The 16655-nt window shown below is 29.9% G+C and overlaps 3 protein-coding genes across 4 annotated transcripts in view; all 3 read left to right on the forward strand.

Annotated features, from left to right (window-relative positions):
* The window catches only part of LOC126837597 (zinc finger protein 701-like), a 69270-nt gene that overhangs the window by 10720 nt on the left and 41895 nt on the right, over positions 1–16655 (forward strand). The window contains exon 3 of one of the 2 annotated variants that reach the window (XM_050571526.1): positions 252–571. The exons of the other annotated variant lie outside the window; for it this stretch is intronic. Coding sequence (XP_050427483.1) covers positions 252–456 — 205 coding nt within the window. The 3' untranslated portion in view covers positions 457–571. Of the gene's footprint in view, positions 1–251; positions 572–16655 lie in introns of those variants that run through there. 2 annotated transcript variants of the gene reach the window in all.
* On the forward strand, positions 463–1776 carry LOC126837625 (zinc finger protein 816-like; the record flags this gene model as incomplete). The annotated part of the gene is made up of 1 exon (XM_050571555.1): positions 463–1776. A coding segment is annotated over one exon (1041 nt), but the record flags the coding sequence as incomplete, so codon positions are not given.
* On the forward strand, positions 4786–7564 carry LOC126837598 (splicing factor 3A subunit 2-like). The gene is made up of 7 exons (XM_050571528.1): positions 4786–4883; positions 5039–5050; positions 5625–5675; positions 6323–6358; positions 6555–6638; positions 6840–6893; positions 7495–7564. The coding sequence occupies exons 1-6, from the start codon at positions 4820–4822 to the stop codon at positions 6878–6880; spliced, it is 288 nt and encodes a 95-aa protein (XP_050427485.1). The 5' UTR covers positions 4786–4819; the 3' UTR covers positions 6881–6893; positions 7495–7564.

Below are 16655 nucleotides of genomic sequence, written 5' to 3' on the forward strand. Positions count from 1 at the left end.
TAAATATTTTCTAATTTCTATATTTGAAAATATAAAAAATTATATTTTATATTTTTATAAAATAACACAAGTAAAAATATTTTCAAACGGGTAAATTTCAACACTATTATGTGTCGTGTGCGAAATCCTTGAAATTATTTCTTAAAAATTATGCTTGATTGATGCATTAACACATATAATAATAGTAATATTAATATTTGCTATAAAATATTGATCTTAAATTAATTTATTTGGTTTCATGCGTGTTCCAGTATTCATTATCCGTGTAACGAGATCGACACTTCAAATTGTACAAACTCTATTGATAACTATACTCGAAACAAAGATGTCCTATTTAATTGTGGTATTTGTTTAAAAAGTTTCAAATCAAAATCAAACCTGAAAAGACATTGGCGGATTCATACGGACGAAAAGGCTTTTAAATGCAATGTGTGTGAAAAAACATTTGCTGATTAGCGTTCCCTAAAAACTCATGGAAGGATACATACCGGCGAGAAACCCTTTAGATGTAATGTCTGTGATAAAACATTTGGTCGACAGTTTTACCTCAAGATTCATGAACGCATACATACTGGAGAGAAACCCTTTAAATGCAATTTCTGTGAAAAAACATTTAGTCAACAAAGTTACATCAAAGTTCATGAAAGGGTGCATACCGGAGAGAAACCTTTTAAATGCGATATCTGCGAAAAAACATTTGGTCGCCAGTTTTACCTCAAGATTCATGAACGCATACATACTGGAGGAAAACCTTTTAATTGTGACGTTTGTGAAAGAACATTCAGCCAACAGTCTTCTCTTAAGACTCATAAAAGGATACATACCGGCGAGAAACTTTTTAGATGTAATTTCTGTGAAAAATGTTTTAATAAACAATCTTACCTCAAAACTCATAAAAGGACACATACTGGCGAGAAACCTTTTAGATGCAATGTGTGTGAAAGAACATTCAGCCAACAGTCTTCTCTCAAGACTCATGAGAGAACACATACCGGAGAAACACTTTTTAGATGCAATGTCTGTGAAAAAAAATTCATTCAAAAATCTAATCTCAAAAAACATGAAAGGATACATACCGGTGAGAAACCATTTAGATGCGATTTCTGTGCAAAGACATTCTGTCAACAATGTGATCTCAAGAAACATAAAAGGACACATACTGGCGAGAAACCTTTTAGATGCAATGTGTGTGAAAGAACATTCAGCCAACAGTCTTCTCTTAAGACTCATAAAAGGATACATACTGAAGAGAAACCTTTTAGATGCAATGTGTGTGAAAGAACATTCAGCCAACAGTCTTCTCTTAAGACTCATAAAAGGATACATACCGGCGAGAAACCCTTTAGATGTAATGTCTGTGAAAAATGTTTTAATACACAACCTTCCCTCAAAACTCATGAACGCATACATATTGGTGGGGTACGTTATGAATGCTCCGTCTGTAAAAAATCGTATGGTCACCAAAATACTCTAAAAAAACATCAAGCAAAAGCACACGACTAAAACCTCATATACCTTTCGTGACTATTTGACAGTTTTAAAATAGTTTTGGTAACAATTTTTCATTATTTTGCTCTTTATTTAACCTACAATTTAATATGAATTAATGATATACGAGTATATTTACCAATTTTTTTTATAGTTTTTTAATGTTTACTATCGTTTAACTGATCATTACTTTGACGTTTTCTATTTGACTTATAATTCTTTTCACAGACTATATACATTTTTAGTGTTAACATTTTGATAATATAATTCCTTAGTTCCATAATTTACACATGAGAAATAGTAGATAATATTATTACTATTGTTATTTTGTTAAAATATTATCAAGTAAGATTATATTTTTAAATTAGCTTTTAATTAAAAATATGTATTTTTTTATATGCAACTAACCATAGTTATGAAAATTACGTTGTATTTACTGTGTTTTTGATTTATTGTGCTACCTATATGTTTTTTTTAATAACTTACATATTATACAAAATATTAGTTATAAATTTTATTATTTATTTGTATATTATTTGTTGATATATTTTTTATAATTACTGTTTGTTTTAAATATAAATGATTTATAATATACGAGTATTATGTAAATTTATATTTTAAAATTTATTTTTAATTAAAAATATTAATTTATTTTTATCCGTCTAATTATGTTTTATAGAAACTGTATTTTATCTTTTAATTAAATTTTTTTATCTGTATGATGCATTAATTACACGTTAAATCTTAGGTGGGTTATTATATTATTTGTATTATTTATTAAAAGATGTTTATAGTCTACTGTACTAACTGTTGATTTTTTTATTACATTTTTTCTTTTTTCTACTAAAATTTGTTTACAATATTTATGTTAACTTAATCGACCAGTCGTGTTTATGTGAGTTATTTTATAATTATTATATACAATCTTTTTTTCTAAGTTTGTTGTTTTTCCCTTGGTAAAAATGTGTGTTTTCGATTCATTTTGCTACTTTTGTATTATAGTACAACATGTATTTAAGGCAGATGGTGTTTTTAATTTGTATTGTGCAAGACGTCATTAAATTAAAAAAGGAATGCTGAGAGAATAAATATAACACATTTTCAGATACTATTGTAAAAAGGTTACGGATTTTTGTTTAAAAATCATTACATTACATTAAGCAATTTTATATTAAAGCTAACCGTACACTGTTTTAGTTGTAGTACACATAAATTGTGTCTAATCAACAAATTAAATGGTTTTATGTAGCATATATGCGTTTTAGCAAGATGATAAATCGTTGTGTACAAACATTTTTCTATCACATACATAATAGTTATTTAAACGATATTAGTTAATTAAAGTACTATCAATAACTAATTTACTTACAAAATATTGTTTATATTTCTAATACTCCTCTTATAAATTGTATTCTTTTCTAACCAAGCCAGCATCGGCCAAGCGAAATTCTTAGTAAACTAAAACCTAATAATTTTAAAAAAAGTCATTAAAATATAGTTTTATCATTTGAATATGAAAATATCGGTTCAGCAATTATGGAAATATCTTCAATACTTTTTTTTAAATTAATTTTTATGGTTCGTTCTTAAGAACACACACCGTGTTTTAGAGTAGGAACATTAGTGATCATTAGTTAAAATACACCTAACAACTATTAGTATTATGAATAATATAAATTAATCATAAAACGCAGTTACCGTTTTTTTTATCACAGGCTTCAACCAACAACTTTGGAATTCACCCAGCTTTTTTATATAGTTTAGGGCATTTAGTTTTTATAATATTTCAACGCAAAAACAGAAATAGATACCGTGTGTTTTAAATTGAGTATTACTTTGTCAGGTTATTAAATTACTCTACCGGAAATAATCCTGTGCACACTTTTATAGTTGATGTTCGATTTAGACAGTATACTTAGGTATAATGATAATAATATTATCATTATTCACTAAGACTAATACAGTCTAATAGTTAAACACGTATAGAAATACAGTATAATTATTGTTTATTTTTTTACTGATAGAATGATGTGCAGTTTGGAGCAGAAGGGATGTTCAAAATTGTACAAAACTGTAAATATAGTAAGGCCGCAAAATAAAAATATTAATACATGATTCGAGTACTTTTATTGTAGACGAATTCCAGGTTGCTATGTGTGAGTAAATTAACTAGTAAATTAACAGATAATGACCATATTTTCATTATATTGTTAATTATGATGTACTTATAGGTAACTATGACAATACAATTTATGGACAGGGGAACAATTCTAATCGTATCCATCCTAATACTAAAATTTTATTTTTAAGCACATAATTGTCATTAGTTACAATGCTTTTATCGATATTTGTACTTTTATATGTGAACACTGGGCCCCCTTTATTTATTTACTTAGGGGAACGGTGTACAAAGTGGCCATAGCGGGTCAAGTAGCCACGTTGTATATTTCTGTTATTAGAGTTATCAGCTATTCAGTTCTTTTTCCATATGTTTATTATTATTATTGATCGATAAATCATAAATGATAATAAGATACACCGTTGATGAGTGAAAACTGAAAAACCGTTTTGCCCCCGGCTGATGTGAGGTAACAGTTGCGTTTAAAAAATGTTATTAAATATTTTAGCCACTCCTGAATTTAATAGTTGCTAAATGATTTACCCAGTAGTTAAAATAATAACTATAAAAAGGGCAAATTGGCCACTACTAATTATTTTCCATTTCAATTTAAGTTATTATAAGTAAGCCGTAAGGTTAGGGTTGTGGGGGAAATTGACACCGGAGGACAGCCGCCAGTCGCTTTCCAAACGTTCTCTATAATTTCGAGTAAGATTTTTGTCGTTTTTCATTTATACGGTTTTAGATAGGTTTGTTTTAGATGTAATTAATAATTTAAGGTTATACTTCAATGTACTACACTGTGTAACAACCCTGTAGCACTGTACGTATGTGTTGCAGGCGGTTCGCCCGCCCATGACATCCGCTTATGTCAACGGTGGAGGAAGGGTAGTATCATGTTGTTAAATTATATGGATTACCGTGTCAACAAAGCCTGAACTTAATATCAAATACGTTTGAAAAACAAATATAAATTTCGACAAAAACACAAATAATAACAATGTTTTTTATATGTCATTTCATCGGATATTTGCTATAACTTGTTTACATTATAATGCTAATAAATAATGCTAAATAATACAATTGTTGGATATATAATGTAAGAAAATGCACCCACTGGCCTAGTATAGTATTCAACTTTCTCGTTCTTTAACATAAAATTTGAATTAGTGTTTTCATTTGAAAGAAAAATATATATAAGATTCACTCATTATGAATTGTAAAAGCTTTTTATACTTAACAGCAACATTTTTCGTCATGCTGTCGGCAACTACAGGTACGTAAAAAAATCGAGTATATAAAACAATATCAATAAAGCTATAATATAATAAATTAAATAATAATAAAGAATTTTTAGAGAAAAACAAGTATAAAAATAGTTTAATGTTTATTTTAATTTTATATTATACATATTTATTATTTATGTTTCAGGGTCTCGTGAAGGTACCTATTCAAACGATTTAAATATAATGAAAATATAAATACTTTAGCAGTATTAACATGTTTCTTTTACTTGTTTCATATTTAAGAAGACCAGTGTTAACTTAAATTAACTAGGTACTGCTAATAAATGTGAAATTGTGTATACATTTTTATTTTTTAGGTAAGTTGGATGATAATATCAGTTTTTGTGCTTGACAAAGATAAGTATAGTAGCAGTCTTACAATTATTTACAACTGAAGACAAGAATATAATTAAATTAACCATAAATATGTATATACGATAGCCTTCTGAAATTATTGGATTTGTTAGTTACCTATAAAATAATGGGGAACATTTTATATTTTAGTAATGCTAAAAATATTATAAATGCTTTACGTTAGTACAATAAGAATACTTCTGCCATGTTCATTAGCATATTTTATAATCTTGTATGTCTATTTGTAAAATTATTTAAAAATTGAATTTCGTAGGCGTAAGCAAAGTTATAGCTATAGGTTAAAGTAATATAGGTATGCATAACTTTTAAAAATAAAAATTAAACAAGTATTTGACTTATTTTGTTCGATGTTTCAGATTTAAGAGTACCCACACTCCCAACCCCAGATAGACCACCACCCATAACTGGTAATGTTATGATAATATCTAAAATTTATTGTTGTAAAATTAATTAAAAATGTATAATTATTAATTCGCGAGTATTAGCAAAGTTAAACACTTAACTGAATTAACAGCAAAAAATTGTTAGACAGAGGTACTTGGAATATTATAATTAAAAAAAAGCCAGTACAGCGGGGACGGGGAGGTTACAGGCTTACAGGAATTTTTACAACTTAAAGTAATAAAATCACTTTCAAATAAACGCTTCGGTGCGAATCAGTAGTTAGTATTTTCAAGCCAGTACATAATAATATAACAATATAAAATAATAACGATAAAATATGTACTTTAATTTAAGTCATAAATATTCAAAATAGGTGCATTAAATATTTCTTATAAATTTTAACTCGATTTGACCCTTTTTATCGAAATTATAGCCAGTTAAAGTTGAAACTTTTAAACTGATATGTTTTTCCAAATTTTAACTGTGAAGAAGTGAACTTTTTCAACTGTTACCACCCCAAAAGTACCAACTAGATCAAATTTATGATTTATAGAGTTGCTACTCGAAGGAGTTGGTCCAGTAATAAAAAAGTTACAGTGTTGTATACAGACACAAAAAAAGCTAAAATAGAAAAAACAATTATTTGGAGATATTTTGTTCGATGTTTCAGATGCGCGAGTTCCCTTAAGACCACGACACTCAAATGGTAAGTTGGACGATAATATCTAAAATTGATTGTTGTAAAAATAATTACAAGTATAATTATTAATTCGTGATTATAAACAAAGTTATAGTTATAGTTAAAGTAATATAGGTATAAACTATAAAAAATAATATACGTATAGGCTATAAAAATAAAACAGAATAAACAAGTATTTGACTTATTTTGTTCGATGTGTCAGTTAGAGAAGTATACGGACCATTACCATCTATCCCAACACCAACACCAGCACAACCACAACGACCACCATCACCACCCAACGATGGTAAGCTGGATGATAATATCCATCTAAAATATATTGTTGTAAAATTAATTAAAAATCTATAATTAATAACTCGTGAACATTAGCAAAGTTACATACTTTGGATCAACAATTAAAAATTATTATACCAAAAGAGGTATTTGAAAAATAAAAAACAAAATAGGAAAAGACAACTATTTGAGTTAGTTTTTTTTGATGTTTCAGTTCAAGAAGTACCCGTAGTACATCCACCATTCAGCAGTTGAGAAATAACTAAAGGTTAGATAAAAGTATATATAATGCAATTATATTGTATGGCGCACGAGGTTAATGCATCCGAATAAATTTAATGTAAACCACTTGAGACTTTCGTTCTCTAATAGAGGTATAAAGGAACGAGTGGGATATTTAGCTAAGTTCATGAATAAACTATAAATAAATAAATATTATGCAATTCGGTCATTTTTTTACTACGAGCATCTACTACTTATCAGCACAATGTCGAGATTACTTCGAGCACTGATCGATATAAGTGAGTCTATAAAAAGATTATCATGAGGCTTTTAATCATTTAAGGTGTATTCGAGATTGATCATAGATAATATATATAAGCCATTTATACATTTTTAAAATGCAATAATCTCAGTTAAAAACGTAGAGTGCTACATTCCGATAATACAGAATGGAAGAAATGGCAGAATTTTATTATTGGAGTTTATCGACGAAATGTTTTACATTACTTGAATAAAAATGTTAACATCCTGCACGTGGTGACTTATAAAGAAGCCTAACTTATATAAACCACAATATTAATGTATTAACTAATTTTAGTAAACGATTACGTTTATACACAGTCATTTAATATTTAATTGCTTTTTAGACAGTTCGCGCTAATGCCAAATTATTGTGTACAAACATAGCTAAAATATCCAAGATCAATGCCACATCATGAAAATAAAAATATTTACTAAGTAATTTTTAAAATGTATAATAATATCATTGTTTATCATTATATTGTAATAATACAATAATATTTAATAATACCCCTATTTTTCTAATCAACTATTCCAAAACACATTTTGTTATTAAATAATATATTACTATTTACTGTGTCGTTACATATCTACCAATAAAAATAATATTCATTGAATAAGTAAATTTGTAATTTATTATTTAGTGTATTATAATAATTTGTTTCTACTTAGTGTTGGTACAGTAATATTACATATATTATGGTCAACTCAAAATGCAGAGCACAATTTGCATTACCTAAACTAAACGGAATGAACGTACTTACGCATCTTAAGGCTATTCTGGTACTACTATTAGTATGATGTTGATGTTTATAGTGTTAGGAAAATAACACTAACGCTAGAAATTAATAAAGTTATGACTTCGTAGCCAATTTGTTACACCTTAGTATGAAAGTAAAACACAATTAGATTAATGTAAATAATAATATTCGCTGATGTATGGCGGACAATCTCCACCATATATATTTATATACACTGCTGATACGTAATACTAAACATTGAAAAATGTAGAAAAATATGTACCTACTAGTACGGGGAAAAAACCATTTCAATAATAAAAGTAAATGTTTAAAACTGTTAAACCAATATTTCAAGGTAGGTATATCAGAAACATTTATCCTGCGCTGTTTCGCCTATGTTGTAGGTAATGTTTTTAGAAGTTAATATACATTTTTTTTATGTTATGTTGGTGGTTTTTCTCGTATTACAGAATATATTTCAAACATAAATTATTTAGTCGCCATAAAAATGAAAAACAATGTAATAATTATTATATGGCTTCATTAGACACGCCGTTGGACGGAATAAATAAAACTAATACTAAACAACTGTCCTATTTTTTCCTTCAGTGGTTGTACAGTTTTAAGATTTTGATGGAATTAAAAAAAATTATCATACGACATACATCTATTTTTTTTTTTATATTTTAGTCAAATAATTTTATATTTTAGTAAATTAAAACGAGAAAAAAAATTAGTTTTAAACAATTACTAAAAACGAAGCTAACGACAAACCGACGTTCAAGCAAAATCTATTAATTCAACAGTGGATATTTATATACAAATTATAATAACCCAATTTATCTAACTAATTGATTTAAAGTCTTTCAAATGCTTTACGGTTATTGTAGAAATCTAATTTTTTTTTAATATTTCAAAAGGCTGCGGATCTTTTGATTGACGTTATAAACTTCAAAGTTCAGTCAAATTCTCTTTTACCAAAAAAATAGCTTAACCAGCATAACTAAATTAATATACAGGTTGCTATAAGAGATTCCAAAATCACCCCTCTCTAAATCCTGGTACCCAAGGGTGGAAAAATCACAATGACCTTGAAATATCATTGTATGGTAAAAAATAAAAAATGATTCACATAGGTGGTTTTATCATAACTTTAAAAAAATCGTCAACAAGTCATGTTGGCCTTGAAATTCTAAAGACCATGAATATTCGTCGTACACCGTTATTAAAATGCAAGTTTACCATGGGTATCTAAAAAATAGACACAGTCTTTTGGCTTTGTATAATATTCTTAACACAAACGAGCACTGTATTTCATTTATGCAAACAGTGCAAAATTTAAACGCACACCGAATCACACAAGTGTTTTTCTAAAGCAAAAGAATTATGTTTTTGAGTAAACGCTTAGGCAAGAATTCAGTAAACAATAATTTAATAAAAAAAACCATTACGCACGGATGAAGTGAAACTTCTTTCAGAGACATTCAACTGATACACTAAACTAGCGATATCATATTATTGGCCAGACTGTAACTTTTGATTACATATAATGAATTCCAATAAGAGTTTCCAAAAATTATTCAATTTTTTATTGATTGGGTAATCTGGTAAAAATGTCTTATGTATTTTTTGTTATTCCATTCTTTATACCACGGAGTTCATTAAAAATATGTTGATAATACAAGGGGTATTATCCAATTTGGGGGTTTGAACAATTTAATCTAATTAAATTTTAAAAATGCAACTGATCACCAATTGCTTGAATAAAAATCCACCGTCAGTTGTTCCCACACGTTAGCCGAACTCAATAAACACAAAATTACAATTGAAAACGCGATATCTTTATACATAATCTTATATACATATATATATATAGTCGGTAACCTTCAGCGTTCGCACAGATTTTCCAATTGATCCTCAGCCCAATGACAAATCCATGTAAAAAAAATTAGGGGTCTCATTTTAGGTCAAGACGAACCAATAAGTCCACTAATCAACGGAATCTCGCAAAAGCCTGTTATATATATGTATATATATATACCGGGTGATACATTAATGATAATACGCTTATTTTTTTTTTGAAAACATTTTCTTACACAAACTGAAGTGTCTCCAATTACCAAAACTACAATAACTACAGGTTTTAGTAGCAAATTTGAAGGTACTTGTATATTATTGTAAGGTGTATGTTTTACAACGATATATTATTTTTTTTCCATCATCGATGAGCAAAAAGTAGTCAAAGTAAACGAATGTCGCCAAATAACGGCTGAAAACGTTTAGTACTTTTTCTGGGGGTCTAAAAAAGGTGGACTTTTTAAACATAAATGCAAACTTATACGCTCGATTTTCTTTTTAAATAAAGAATAATTTGCCGAAAATACAGAGCAATCTTTAGCAATTGATATTTTGATTATTTTTTTTATGCTAACTACTAAGAGTAACGATAATTATGTAAAATATTGAAATTTGTCATAAACAGTCGAACAAACGGTGGCCTTAGTTGAAAGTTGTTTAAGTATACTTATGATGTGAGTCTTCTTTTTTTTTTTTGCGATTCAGCTGCTACGGCTGACGATACACAAATACAAATTTATACGTCTTGGGACAAAATATATATTATAGGCAAATTGTGAAATGTAGTACCTACATTTTTTTTTATATAATTTACAAAAAGTTGTAACAGTAAATCATTAAAAAGCTCTCTTTATTGTAATATAATACATAAAAAAAAGGTAAAGGAAATAAGTAAAAAAAATCAAAATTATGGAAAAATGCAAAAAAATTAATAATCGTCATTAGCGGTTACAATTTATTAAATTTTTAAAATATAATATGGTCATCTCCAGAAAATATTTATGTACACTGATTGTATAACGATATGAACGCAGAACATTGTTGTGTCGCTTTTGACTTATTGACTTCGAGTAATATAGTTTCTGAAAAACCCTAGGAAGATTAAACTATCCTTATTATCGTCATACTGGTTAAATTTGATTTGCCAATTTTCTATAACATTCTCATTCGCTACATTAATATAATATTAAGTTATAATTTTAATTTTATGATAACTAGTACAGTCATTTGAGTAAAGGTGGAGTGGGGGGTATAGGTAGCTGTCACCTAAAATTCTGGTGTCCGGTTTAGATTTAACTAACTAGCTTAAAATTAAAACAACAAGCATCTGGTAGCAAAAATAATTGCAAAATATTAAAATTAATCATTTGGTAGCAGGCTTAATCTTTAAATTGAATTTCCTCAAAAACATGATTCGTACTAATTGTATGCAATAATTATAGGCTAATTTTGAGTACATTATTGCCTTCACAGTGCTTTTATCAATACCTATTTCATATTTCTACTAAATAAAATATACTATCGGCGGCAATGCCACATTAACAATTTTATGCCTTTTTTAAGAAAATTATTTTATCAACCAGCAATTGTTTTCGTCTAAATTTCTTCCGTTTATTTTTCCTTTAATCTTAATTATTTTTATTACAATTTTCGCTGCTTAAATACTTTTTTAAAAACACTATCGACATTTTCAATTTAACAGTATTTGCTTCGTTTGATTATCAAACCGCAAAAAACTTCATCACACATCCTGGTTCAAGATACAGTGATAGATTTTATGAATTGTTTTTCTAATATGTACTGTTTTTTTTTTTAAATTATTATAACTAGTTAGTAATAATTAGTACATTTTTAAGACATGTGGTTCTAACTACTAGCGTTTAGAAGAATATGAAAAGACTTTCGAGATCGATTATAGCTGTAGTAAAGTTTTTACTTATTAAAACAAAAAGTTGTGTTTACTTAGTATACCATAAGTTTTTTCTAGAATGGGGCACATAAAATTTACTTAAAAATCTGTAGTGGAGCTTTGTTTTATTAGGGAAAAACCAAACTAAAGGGGGGAATTACGATGTTACGGTAGTAGGTTTGTAGGTTGCAATGAGTAAGGGTGAATCAACAGTCAATAGCTGGTATCTGAAATATATTTGCATTATGCTGTAGGTTTTTTTTTGTCTCTATAGACTGCTACTTTTTTAGGGGGGCAAAGTTTTTTTGTGTTTTTAGCCGTAACTATAAGACCTATAAGTTGAAAACATTTTTCAAGAGTCAGAACGCATAATATTATTTATCCATAACATATAATACGAATAAAAAAATTCGGGAGTACATTTTTTTTTTTAATTGCCGGAAAACTGTTTTTTGTAGGTGTTGAATGTTTAAAAAAAAATTATCAAGTCATGCCAATGAATTTTGACGGATACTGTTTAGAGTGGTCCCGGTAAGTTTTGAGTGCGTTGTTACAGTTAACATTGACAATTTTATACACTGTTTTTGTCGTTAGATCGACGTTTTTTTCTGCCTAAAATGTATGAATATTTATCGATGGAAAAAAAAAATGTACTCAGACATTCTCATGTGTGCACAAGTGCCGAAATTCTATGTTTTTTTGAAAATATTTTCGATTTATTACAGCCTTAGCATTTTCAATATAAAATGTGCTATTAACAAAGTCGTACATGGAAAAACCGAAATTTTGACAACCCCCCAAACCCCCGCGAGAAAGGTTGTCGTATTTTTGGCCCATTTTTAAGATTTAAGAACTGATAATTAGTCTGAATATAGGTCTAACAAACAGCATAAAACATCAGTGTAGGAATGGGAATAGGACGTTTACTTTTTTAATTCTGTAATTTGATTTAAAGTTTTTTTTGTAGATCAAAGTAGGACAACGAATGATACAAATTTTCTTTATATATTTTATTAAATCACATATCCATCTTAAGTAAGAGGAGTCCAATCATAGTCATCGTGTTGATGGTAAAGAATATTGTCAGCCGTATGGTGTCAAAATAATATTTATCGAAAAATATAAGAAAAACAGTAAACTCAGACTCAAACTTTGGTCATACAATTGTAATCAGTGGCGTATTTACAAGGGGGGGGGGGAATTCAAGATTTTCTGACGAAGACAGGGAGGAATATTCAATCACTTGATTGACTTATATTCTCCCACAATTGATAAAACCAATATTAATGCTGAACTCAAAATGTGGGAACTCAAATTGACCACTAGTGATTTACTAACTAAAAATGGCTTAGAAGCTCTAAACAATTCCGATGATGAAATATATCCCAATATCAATTTTTTATTAAAAATATTTGTGACTTTGCCTGTTTCAAGTGCAACTTCAGAGAGAAGTTTCTCCAGTTTAAAACGGCTTAAAACGTACCTGCGTAATACAATGCGCGAAAGTGGACAAACTTAAACTGAATAGACTAAATAGTAGGTAATTAACTATAACAAGAACAAGTAACAACGAAAATCATCTTAGAAAATAGAAATTAAATATTAAACAATTATTTATTTAATAATTTATTTTTCGAAAACCTATCGATAATATGTTTTTGACCATACAGGGTGAATGGTAATTATGAAATGGCAATATTTAAATGGGTCACAAAAGATATTAGGCTTGTTTTAATTATTATTATTTATATATTAAAGCTCAAAATCTAGGAGTGTAATATTATTTTTATCTGCGACCGTCACACAAACGCATTTCACCTTCCTATACGTCTACTATTATCTATAAAAGAATAATTTGAAATCGTCCAACATATTCTATGTGGTATATTATATATTGGATAATATAAGATCTATACGATATATGTATACAGGGTGGCCCACAAAGATTTGATAAATGAAATAACTTGTTTTAGTGAATATTTTTGAGTTTTTTTTTTTTTTTAATACGTTATAATCATTTGCGCTATAAGCACCACGGTTTTTATTGCACTTACCTGTTTTAGTTTTTAAATTTGTTTTATTACATTTTTTTTTCAAGATAGCCATTTCATTCAAAATAATTTTTAAAAAATAATTGGTGAAAAAAATTTGTATTTTTAATCATCCGTTCAAAAGTTATATTCGTTTGAAAGTGAGAATGCCTGATGACGAGAGGTGGAGTGCGGTAGGTAACGCGCGCAGATAAAAATAACTCTACGCGGTTAAAAATTATTAAAAAAGTAAAACAGGTAAGTGCAATAAAAACCGTGGTTTTATAGGCAAATAAGTACCTATTTAAAAAAAAAAAAATCTCAAAAATATTCACTAGAACAAACAGTCAAATCTGTGTTGGCCACCCTGTATATAAATACAACAAGTCCATACTAGCCAAACACCCTGTAAATACGAAGTATCAAAATCGCGTCAATTTGTGTAAGGGCGCCGCACGACTCTAAGTGCAAATAAGAACTTTATGTAAACAACTACGGTTGTTAATTAAGGGAAAACAATATCGATACGTCTCACAAGTGCATTGCAAGCCGCCATATCTACAAGTTGCAGTAAGTAGAATCTACGCGACTGTCTTTTTTAGACGGTAGTTACAAATAATTTATAAATGTATTTTGTTATTTTCCAGGTTAGTAAGCTTTCGTAGGAGGTGCAAAAAATGGCCGTATTGAAATCGCGGTATGTAACGTTGTTTTTTTTTTTTATAACGCAATTTCTCAATCGGTCGTACGGTGACGAGGCGGAAGAAATCGAGAAGTCCAAAAACACATTATTAAGCATACAGGGTTTGGCTGACGGTTACACGGGTGTTCGTGCCCCGTACGATCGTCAGAGTTTGAACAACTGGTCCCTAGAGGATTTACTGCTGAAAATAGACGAATTTTACAACCGACTGGAATGCGGATACCTTTACGGCTTTCGGTTGCATTTGGAATTGACGAAAGGCGTGGCTTTGAAATACGCTAAAAGAGCCGTCACGCCGGAGATGATCGAGGATGTTTCGTTCGACAACGAGGTGACCATGATGATCGATTCGTTTGTGGATCCGAGCAACGATCGGTTAAACAAGCATCTATTATGGTTACTATTCAATCACGCCCGTAGCGCGCGCGACTATTTAACGCGTACCGCCAAAGGCGGTAGGTTTATCCCTAAAATTTCAAAGCTACCTAAACAGTTGGACGATCAGACGGTGCGGTCCGCGGTAGACATACGCCTCGCCGACTTGGGGTGTTTACCTGACAACTATTTCAATATGTATTCCGACATGTGCGAACATTGGCAGTTGGCAGTAGACGACGGACGACCGCCGCAGCAAAATGTGATAAACGCAATACGAAAGAACAAACAGTTACTGAATAAAAACTTCATCGAAAACAGGGCTAACCGACTGTTGCGGCCCTCGACGTACGAAACGCTTTCTTACGGCTCCTTGTGGCTGTTTCGCGACGAGGGAGCATTCACATCGTTTTTCGATGAATTCTTGGCCACCAATTCGGGTCGCGTCCAAGCACGGTTTCCGGGATTGGATTCCAAAGGGAATTTGACAGGAATCGATTCACTCGGAGAGTACCAGAATCAGGTATTCGGAATGTTGAAAATAATAATGTTGCAAATACTATTGTTGTACACGAAGAGACTCGGCGATTCCGATGACTTTTTAATACACGCCAAGAAGTTCGACACTGAAGTCTTGGACAGGTTTCAACATTTGATGTTGTTGAAAGACGACATGTACTTCAAAAACATCTACGAAAAATATTCAACGTGTTCCGCTGATTATGAAAAGTGCAAGTCACTTCTAAACAAAGACATTGGTAAATTGATTGGTACGATCACGGATATAAATCATTTACCCATAATCAAATCGACAGTGACCGTTGGTGACAAGTGCTTGGACGGCGTTTTTGGAGTAGGCATAAGTTTGGTCGAAAAAATTCAAAAAGCGATTGGAGCAAATACCATCAGGACGGTGCAAGCGTTTACGGATGCAATCCGCGATACAACCTCAGTTGCCTAACCGCTTCATTAAGACTACTACTACGTGGCGCGTCACGAATGTTTCTTTTATTTAAACTTTTTAACATAAAATTTATCGTTTCATAAAATTATAAAAAAATAATTGTACATATTACAATTAAGGCACTTTTGATTTATTTATAAGCACGTATTTTGATTTTTTTTTTTTGGGAATATTAAAAAAATTATAAACAATCTATATATATATAAATGAATTTCTGTTATTTTGTCTGTCCTTTACGCATTCGTCCGATCGCCAGGAAACTTTAGGAAGTTGTTGAGTACACTCCCGCGAACCTAACTGCCATAGTACTTTTCGAAAAATATTTCCCCTAAGGGTGGCCTCAAACTCGAACTTTGTACTTTAAATACGAAATGTAAATAAATTAAATGGTGATGATTAAAGGAACAAGCGATTCTATGTACCACGATTCTGGGCAAGCTTTTAACTGTTGGAACGGGATCTGAGACTGAGACTGGGACCGGGACATATATTATATGATGTGTCACAAAAACGCTGTCACGCTGTTATCTGATAAGAAATAAGAGATTAAAGATTAGAGATGAGGGAATGGGACTTAATGTACTCAGCCCTGAGCCCTGGCAGACTAAATCTCGGGCAACTCCCAGTCCGGACAGCTTGTATTTATATAAAATAAAATATAGCTTTCTAGTTAATATAAATCCACCCAGGAACTTTATTTGGTTAAACGTCACGAAAAAAAAACTATTTTTTATCAAATCATCATGACAATATGAAATTAAAAAAATGATTCATCGATGTATATCGAACGGTTTATATGCAAATATCTGTGTAATAATGGCGTTCTATGTTGGTGCGGTATTGTTTGCCATAACGTTGAAATTATATGGTTTTTCTTTTACCGAAATTACAGGTGTGTCGGTAATTATTGTTTAAAACGAACATCGCTGT

This window comes from Adelges cooleyi, unplaced genomic scaffold, assembly GCF_023614345.1.
Source record: "Adelges cooleyi isolate 19-005CV unplaced genomic scaffold, UGA_ACOO_1.1 ACOO_flye_CR_arks_rails_tigmint_CR_PRNA_26, whole genome shotgun sequence".
In the NCBI taxonomy this organism is placed as follows: Eukaryota; Metazoa; Arthropoda; class Insecta; order Hemiptera; family Adelgidae; genus Adelges; species Adelges cooleyi.